The sequence below is a fragment of the Lactuca sativa genome, chromosome 4 (assembly GCF_002870075.4).
Source record: "Lactuca sativa cultivar Salinas chromosome 4, Lsat_Salinas_v11, whole genome shotgun sequence".
NCBI classification, from domain to species: domain Eukaryota; kingdom Viridiplantae; phylum Streptophyta; class Magnoliopsida; order Asterales; family Asteraceae; genus Lactuca; species Lactuca sativa.
Window position 1 is genome coordinate 315,686,288 of NC_056626.2, and position 9,697 is coordinate 315,695,984.

The following is a 9,697-nucleotide window of genomic DNA, read 5'->3' on the forward strand; positions in this document are numbered from 1 at the left end:
ATGTAATAAAGGGTTATTCCATGTATGATTTGATATGCAGATTGTAAGACTATATAGTCAATGTAATTCGTTCCTTTTGACTGAATAAGGAAAAGTGATATATGTGGGCCCCTGATTATTTGAGTTGGTCTATGAAAACCAGGTGTTTGGTCCAGACTAAATTGATGTGATCAATTTTTTTAGTCTAAATTTGATCACAAATTGGGAAATCGGGAAATAGAACAAATGAACATGAGGTTATCATTTAATCCATGACCTAGTACATACAATATCTTATAGAACGAAGGAATAGCTGCTTACTTATCTTAGGGCCAATATTTGATGTGAATCAGAGTTTGGCAGTGGCTTCGGAAAGCACCCTTTGTTGTTTAGTTCAAGGTATATACTTGCAATTGCAGTTACAGAATTATCCAAGTGGAAGATTATTGGATTAAAGTGTCTAAGTCAGTAACTAAATTGGTATATTCCTGTAATTAAAAGCAAAGTCCTTTTTGGGTTGCCCTCATGACCAAAAATAACTAGAAATGATATTATGAGAGAGATGTCTAATTTATTAGATTATTATATGATTAATAAACTAATTGGAAATTATTGAAAAATTAATTTTTAATATATTATGTGATTAATATATTAATTGGAAATAGGTAGTTGATTTGTTAATTTATTATGTGAGTAATAGACTAATATGAGATGAATTGATAAATAACTGATTTGTTAATTTATATGATTAATAAATTAATGTGAAATCAATTAGAATATTTTAATTATTAATCAGAATTAATCTGGAATTAATTCATGATTAATTAGAATTAATTAAAGGTGTAAGGTGTGAATTATTATTGTTCACTAGTTGAATAAAAGAAACAATTCTATACCCATCCATGGTATGGATCATTTTCGAGGGTTCCGTAGTGTTTCTAGAAGCCTCCTAGTCGCATAAAAGGAAAGTATTTGAATTAGGATTAAATCTATTATCTAATTAATTGAAAACTTATTTTGCCTGCAAGTTACCTAAACTATAAATAGGACCCCTTGGCTTGTAGTTTTCGTTCACCACATTACCTAAAGGCATATAAACAAAATTCCCTTCATCTCTCATCTTTCCTCCTCATTCTAGGGTTTCTAGTTTTGGGTGTGAGCCATTAGAGGCATCATCCTTTTGGTGCATGGTTTCCAAGGAACTTCAAGAGGATTTGATTTAATTATTTGCTATAATAATCAAAAGGTATGTAACCATAATCTTTACGTTAATTTTGATTTTATATCCTCCCTCTAGGGTTTCTTGATGTTCATAGTTTATTACGATCAAGAGAGAAAACATAGATCCTTTCTAGGTTGCATGTGAACTTAGGGGTTTAAGTGTTTACCGCCACATGAATTTTTTAATAACCTAGAAAAACCATCACATGATTTCTTAGATGTGTTTCTTGAGGATTTATCGGGAGTATCTCCTCAGAGGAAGGTGGAGTTTCAGATTGATCTGGTTCCAGGTGCGGCTCCGATAGCCAAGATACTTTATCATCATGCGCATCCTGAGATGCAGGAGTTGTCCATGCTAATTCAGGAGCTGTTATTTATGAGGACAATCATTTCTCCATCGGGAGACCCTATTTTGTTTGTGAAAAGAAGAACGAATCTCACGGAATGTGTATCGACTATAGGGAGATGAGAAAATCTAAACGTGAAGAACAGTGATCTACTTCCAAGGATTGATGATTTCTTTGCTCAGCTTCAAAGTGCATCTTAGTTTTCTAAGATTGATTTGATGCCAGGATGTCACCAGATGAGGGTTAGGGATGAGGATATTTACAAGACGGCCTCCAGGACTCGCTATGGGCATTATGATTTTATGGTGATGTCATTCAAGCTCACCAACATACCGACGACATTCACTGTTCTCATCAATTGGGTATGCATGCCGATGTTGAATCAGCCCGTGATTATGTTCATTGATAATATCTTTGTCTATTTTAAGACCAGGGAGCATCACGAGGACCATTTGCTGGAGTTTCTTGAGACTTTGAGGATGGAGAGGTGTTATGCCAAATTCTCTAAATATGAGTTTTAGTTGTACGAAGTGCAGTTCATGGGTCAGCTCACTAACCATAATGATATTTTGGTCAACCCAACCAAGATTGAGGTCGTGATGTAGTGGGAGGTTATGAGATCTCCATCTGAGATTCAGAGTTTCCTTAGATTAGTGGGATATTATTGAAGATTCATTCAAGATTTCCCCAAGATTATAGTTCCCTTGATTCGTTTGACGAAGAACAACACTTTTCAGTGGGGTCCTGAGCAGTAGGCATCATTTGAGGTTTTGAGAGAGAACTTATGCAAGGTGTCGATATTGAGCCTCCCTGAGGGAATGAATGTTTTTGTGGTTACCACGATGCATCTATTTTATGTCTGGTTGTAGATTATGTAGAGGCGTGGTGTGATTGCATACGCTTCGAGGCAGTTGAAGCGTCATGAGGCGAATTATTCCACTTAAGGAATATATATATATATATATATATATATATATATATATATATATGTGTGTGTGTGTGTGTGTGTGTGTGTGTTTGTGTTTTCCACATAAATATTTGTGTTTGCTATTCATAAGCTTAATATCCTTACAGTGTTCGAATGAGCATATCCATATTATTTGTATATAATACAATTTATACATAGAACCCTGATAGAGGGTTTTCCACACATTGCATCACTTCATGACCTAACTTCTTTATTACTCCAGTATATATCCTGTAAACATGAAAATGGAGCTCTATAAACCAGTATTGTTGTGATCGCCCACATGAATTTTGTTATTAAAAGAAATTTAATATTTTCTTGAGTAAATTATATGAATATTTGCTATTTGGTCCCTAACTTACTTTTTTAATTCAACCCATCTTTATAATATGTTTTTATTGTATGTTTGGTCTTTAATAGACATAAAAAGACTATATTGTCTTATTTTATTTACTTTTGGATTTATTTTACATTTAAAAAATGTTTAATAAATAATGTAGATCCTACCAGCCCATATTAGCCCCAACCCTCACATTTTCCCTTTTTAGGCGCGCTTGGGTTTCAGCCAAGAAAGAGACACCTGTGAATTTTTGACCGACCCATTTGAAGGAAAATCAATACTTAGACTAACTGATGTTTTAGTATTTGGATGGGTTGGAGGAAAACATGCATGCGTGGATCTAATAGGGGTTTCCCCTCATGTGGGTTTGAGGAGTAAGGTTTTCACTGTGGGGCAAGCTGCTTTAAAAGCTGCATAAAGCAAAGTGGCAAAACATAAGAAAGCATGCATGGAAAATCTACACACGTTTATAACCTTTTCATTTGATACTTTTGGTTTCCTTGCGCCAGAAACTGTGGTGCTACTCAATAGAGTCCAACGGGTAATGTATAGTAATGTTATGACTCTAAGATTTATAGATGTTGTTTTAAAAGAATTAGTTTTGCCATCCAAAAAGGGGTTGCGACACAACTTGTTGCTCGTTTACCCGATACATATATGTAAAACTTGTTTCTTATGTTTTTTTTAAAAAATACCTTAATATATTCAAGTTAGCAATATATCCAACTTTAGAACCATTGATAGCTAGATATGGTTAGGACTTCGCAGGTATCCTCTTCAACCCTCACACTTTCCCTTTTCGAACGAATCTCATCAATGTTTAAAAACATCCAAGAAATCGTGCCGACGTTTAAAAGCTTCGAACCCATCTCATGGTTGTGTAAAAGCTTTAAATATGTCGCTACTCTGTAAAACCTTTGAATATTACTTTTCTAAGTTTGATACGAGGATGATAGATTCAAAAGTTCAGGAGTTCAATCTTTTCGAAAGTGGTATTGTTGTGGTCTCTTATTTTTAACAACAAAAAAGATGCATTCGGACAAAACCTACAACTCAGAACCACCAAGTTCCAGATTGAATATGGGTTTTAGTGGGTATTTAGCATAAAACATTGCCTTTATTCTCATGATTACTCCAATAAAGCAGTGACTTCAAACATGAAATTGGGCATCACCATTCTTTACAAATTGGTGGTTTGTAACACAACTAGGCACAATTTCTCGATTAGAAGTTGCTAGGCAAAAGAGCTAAAATCGAGCATAATTTTAGTATCTTACCACTACCACGGTGAGGAATATCGGTAGCGGCAGAGGCGCTGTTTTCTAAGATGTCAATGAATGTTTTTGAAGAAAGAATGTGAGACTAGGCGGTAACTATGGAAGAGAAGGTGAAACCTCCAAAAACTACTACCAGAAATTGTTGAAGTTAAATTCCTAGATGAAACAGTTTTGTGAGATTCTCGTTGCCATCAGTGAGGGTTAGACCTACCTAGATAAGTTTGAAGACATCAATATGTGGAGGAGGAGGTAGTGATTTGAGGGAGGGGTTATGTTGACTTTTAAGCTATTTAGGAGAAAGGCTGGGGATGAAGGTTAATGGTGAGAACCATTTTATTTATTAAATATTTTTTAATAAAAAAAAACAATAAAAATTAAAAAACAATAAAAGAGCACAATATAGTTTTCTACTGTCGAAAAAAAGGAATAAACATGCAACAAAAATATATCATAAAAGCAGTCAAAGTTTAAAAAATAAGTTATACACAAATCATATAAAATTACCCAAACGAGCTAACCATCGGTGTGTAATTTAGTCGTTTTTGTTAAAAAAAAAAAAGCAATATTGAACCATATGTCAAACTAATCAATCTTAGAACTTAGAAGAACATGCAAGTTGTAATGGATTTATTGTAATATCATACTTTTTAGTTTGGATCTATGCGCCAATCATTTTTGTGGTTGATAAAAATTGGGATAATATCTATAATTAATAATCTAAATTGTGTAATAATTTTTTTTCAGATTTTGCCACTATTATTTATTTATTTATTTTTTTATGAAACTACTTCATCATTTCGAAATATACGAACACTTAATTTGGTAACATGATCACAAAATAAAATGATTTGTTTTTGTTTTTTTTCGACATTTATAAGATTTTTAATGACATGGCAATTTTTATTTGACGCCCTTCCTAATTTAATTATGATCATTTTATTAAATGATAAATAGCGATTTTTTAAAACTATCATTTTCTTATTTTTGTGATTATCCGATAAAAATATCTGTGCCCCAAGAACTTTCGTAGAAGTTGAAAATGAATGTACAAAATATTGGGTTAAAAGAAGTAAAGTTCGTCGCAAACTGCGAGACTTGAGTCGTCCACGAAGTTTATAGGTAGTTTCCACAGCAACAGATATATTTGAAGTCGAGGCAAAGATATGAAAGCAATGAACTAAATCGGTGATATCTTCTAACCCATGGCGGAGGAAAGAGGTGCGGAAGCCAAAGATGAAAAAACCCTAAACATTGATGGCGGTGGTAAACCACTCAACGCCGAAGAGTATGATAAAGACTCTGGTAAATTCTTAATTATTTACATTATATTTCTATGAATATATTTAAATTAAAATTCTTTCTCTTTTTGCTAATTAGTCTTTATCATACATTGAATTAGTTTATGGTGCCCAAAAAATCGAAATTTGGTGTCCAAAAAATCGAAAATAAGAAACATTCGTAGCTAATCCGTAGCTAATTAGCTACGGATTAGCTACGGAATTTTCTTATTTTTTATTTTTCGGGCATCAAACTTCGTTTTTTTCGCTCCGTTTTTCAAACTTCTATTATACATTATTATCTATATTTTTTCACCAACTTATAGCTATTAATAGCATTCATAAAATTGTGTGCACATACGAGATCCATTACTCGTTTAGTGGTTTAACACTATAATGCTTATGAATACGTTCACATACATCTCACAAACACGTATACATACACATATACCACAACTCATTCATGTGTATAAATATACATATACAAACATAATCCATCACAAGTTGGTGAAAAGTACAATGTTAAACTGTGAAACGAGTACTTGATCCCGAAGAGGTACACAACCTTATGAACGATATTAATAGCTACAAGTTGGTGAAAATATATATAATTATATATAGTAGAGGTGTGAAAATAACGATGCGAAAAAAACGACGTTTGGTGCTCGTAAAATCGAAAATAAGATAAATTCGTAGCCAATCCGTAGCTACTTAGCTACGGATTAGCTACGGAAATCTAACGGAAAACATACTCCGTAGGTAATTAGTATCCGTAGGTATTCCGTAGCCATTCCGTAGCTAATTAGCTACGGAATAGCTACGGATTTTGCATTTGTAGCTATTCTGTAGCTATTCCGTAGCTAATTAGCTACGGAATAGCTACGGACGGAATAGCTACGGACGCGAGTCCGTAGCTATTCCGTAGTTATTCCGTAGCTATTCCGTTACTAAACTAGGGCATCCCATTCTGTAGCTGATCCGTAGCGATTCCGTAGCTAATTAGCTACGGAAAATTTCCGTAGCTATTTTCCGTAGGAAAATGCCATGTTTTCTAGTAGTGCTTTGATGTTACAACGCATTTTCATGTGAATTTGTTTACTTTAATTTCCACATGTTTATAGACTGGATATTTGTGGCTTCGTTTTACAATGAGTTGTGTTCATAACACTACCAATAATGCTGATTTTTTCTAGCTAGCATTATCAGTAGAATTCACCTTCCGGATAGTGATATGCATGATCATGGTCATATATACACTTTTTATTTTATTTTTTTAATTTGCATCATCGCATGTGATTACTATATATATGAGTTTTGGTAATGATAACAGTCCATACTTCTCCTTTAGCTTGTTTTAAGATTGATAATCGATCAACTTTCACGTGAGGCTTGTGCAACATCATATGTTTCTAGAATGCACGCCGTGTTTGATATTCAAATATGGTACAACTTTATTCTCGACTACTTATGGATGTTGGTTAACTACATGATTTTCGTTAAGGGCATCCCCTATAGCTAGGAGCTTATTTATGATTTATTAACTTTTATTAGTACGTCAAATACATAACTTATTTACTATTTATATATTTTAGTGAAACCATTTCGTTATCAAGCTATTCTTGTATTACTTCCTCACTACCTTTAATCTTAGGCTAGAAGGAGTGATATAGCACTCATAGGACTTTGTTACATAATTTTTTTGCTACCACATTATTTTTTTATCTTCCATCTCACTAGCATTTACTATTTATATATTTTAGCGAACCCATTTAGTTATCAAGCCATTTATTTATGATTTATTAACTTTACTTCCTTACCCTAACATGTGTTAAAAAAAAAGTTTTTTTTTTTAAATAAAAAATATGGTCAAATGGTGATTAAATAATAGTCGAAGTCTAGCAACTAATAATTTGAAGCCTTTTACACATTTCTCTCTCTTCTGCTACCTCTTTACCAAATCTTATGGGGTGGGTACCAAATCCAAGCAGGAATTTGACGAGATGGATGAGGTCACTCACTAATAACATTTTTATTTTAAGAAATTAAGACCAACTGAAAATATTATATATGTTTAAAAAAATTATAGGATAATGGATAAATGTTAAAATATTAAAAATAGTTTCAGCAGAGCTTATGAATTGGAGAAGGTTTTTAAAAGTAATTGTTTTTATTGCTTTTAACATAATATATAGGTTCTATATATAGGTGCGCGCTTAAGCACTTTGCACGTTCTAAACAACATTTTGACATAATTGATATCTAAGTTTTGTTGTTTTAGACGACTCATTTGTTATTATGTTTGTTAGATGCACGAGAGACGACGAAAAATGGGGACGTGGTTGTAACTGGCCGAAAGTAAGTTTTGTTGCTCTTGTTATCATTGCATATAAATAAATTTTAATTATGTGAGCATTAAGGTTTTTTGAGATATCATATATTAGGAATCAATTCTGTAAAAGTGTTTTATTATTAAAATGAGTTGTTTTTTCAGTCAATGATACTAATCATTTATTTTATTGTTTCTTATACATCTATATCTATATATGTAATGTTTTGAGCAAGAAGATAAAATTGAACTATATTTCATGTATTTTAATATATTCATTTTATTTAATATTATTATAAATTAATTATAATATATAAATATTATATATCCTTAAAAGTAACAAATTAGATGACGGTTTTTACAAAATATTTTACAAAGACGAAGATAATCTGTAATTATCAAAAATAAGTTTTTATAAATAGTAACGATTTGAGAAAATTTAAGTTAATAACATTTTCTATGATAACACTTGCAGTTTATTTCTTTATATTTTTTACAACACTGCAACTTTTAACAACAATAATTAAATATCCACATGTTTTTGCTAATTTTATATCATTTGTTTTTATATATAAGCAATGACACTTAATTTCTGTTTCATGGTGTTCGATAAACACCCTAAGTTGTGAATAATGAAATTATATTTTTCTTTTGATCCTCAATTCCAGCATACTTACTTAAAATTATGTTTGTGATTAGATTGGTGGCCAAAAAGCGCAGTTATGAATTTACCCCTTCCTCATTGTCATGTGACTGTTTCCATAACAAAGATTTCGGAAGGGACACAAGTAGACTCGATTTGATTAGTTTCCGTTATTTTGATGTTTATGGAGAAAATCCTGACATGGGAAAGGGTAGTTATGGAGGTGGAGGTGGTAGAAAGGATAGTGGTATGACTCAACAAGTTACCGTTGTTAGTTACAATGGTGATGTAGTCCAAGGATCTATGAAGGAAGGAAGTGGTGATGGTGGGGAGCCAGTATCCCATAAACTGGAGCAGGAAAAGTGTAATATTGATGTTAAACCTGTAATTAAAAGATCACAGGAGAAAAAGGGTAGTGGTGGCGCTGATGTTGATGGTGATCAAGATGGAGGATGTATGGTGGCAGTAGGATGTGGAGAGACATGGTTGTGGTCGTGGGTTTGTGGAAAAAAGAGTTTTAAATAATTATTTTAGATATGGGGAGTAATATGTACATGAATTATCAGCTCTCTTTAGATATGAAGCACAATACATGTCAGTTAGTCCTGTTAGAATGCGATATTATTACATTACTATACGTGTAATAAATTGATATTATATTACTAGTATTTCTGAATCAATGCAAATATAGCATTTACAATGAACAACGCCAAAACCTATTGGTATTGTTATTCTTCTTTTTCTGTTGTATTGGAGCAAATCTTAGTATATTTTTCTCACATTTTGATGATCCCCTTTTTTATAATATATTAGTTGTTCAATTAAAAAAAGAACCAACACAAATTTTACGCATACCTACATTAATTACAAACTGAAGCAACATATATATGTTTACAAAAGAAACTGAAATCTAGCCGTATTTCATGTGAGGAAATTATTTATGTAGCATTTGAACTGTGAAATAGAAAAAAATATTGATCTTCTCATCTCCAAAAATCTTCCCAAATGCCTTAGAAACCAATGTCATATACATAATACGTTAGGTTTTGGAAATCTAGTGCTAAATACCGAAATACAACTATGAATTAAATGAAATTGAGTAATGGCAACAACCCAATTCCTAAGTCTAGGCTCCCAAAAACATTTGAAAAACCATGTTAAAAATATTGAAACTTTTTCAAAACCTTTTTTTTTATATCATAGTTCATTTACAAAACCATTTCTCAGCCACCAAATCATCTCCAAACTTTTCAAAATGGTAATTATAAGTTTAAGAGTAGATAAGATCATAATCAAGGATGCAATGCATATATTAATTCA

At 32.2% G+C, this 9,697-nt stretch overlaps 1 protein-coding gene across 1 annotated transcript; it reads left to right on the forward strand.

The window, feature by feature from the left end:
* Positions 1–5,132: 5,132 nt before the first annotated feature.
* LOC111913722 (uncharacterized) lies at positions 5,133–9,167 on the forward strand. Its single transcript, XM_023909430.3, has 3 exons — positions 5,133–5,433; positions 7,715–7,763; positions 8,434–9,167. The coding sequence occupies exons 1-3, from the start codon at positions 5,334–5,336 to the stop codon at positions 8,900–8,902; spliced, it is 618 nt and encodes a 205-aa protein (XP_023765198.1). The 5' UTR covers positions 5,133–5,333; the 3' UTR covers positions 8,903–9,167.
* The last annotated feature ends 530 nt before the right edge of the window (positions 9,168–9,697 follow it).

Coding starts and splice junctions, on each gene's coding strand:
- LOC111913722 (XM_023909430.3), top strand. CDS start 5,334: ATGGCGGAGGAAAGAGGTGCGGAAGCCAAAGATGAAAAAACCCTAAAC. Junction 5,434..7,714: donor AGAGTATGATAAAGACTCTG/GTAAATTCTTAA, acceptor TATGTTTGTTAG/ATGCACGAGAGACGACGAAA. Junction 7,764..8,433: donor GTGGTTGTAACTGGCCGAAA/GTAAGTTTTGTT, acceptor GTTTGTGATTAG/ATTGGTGGCCAAAAAGCGCA.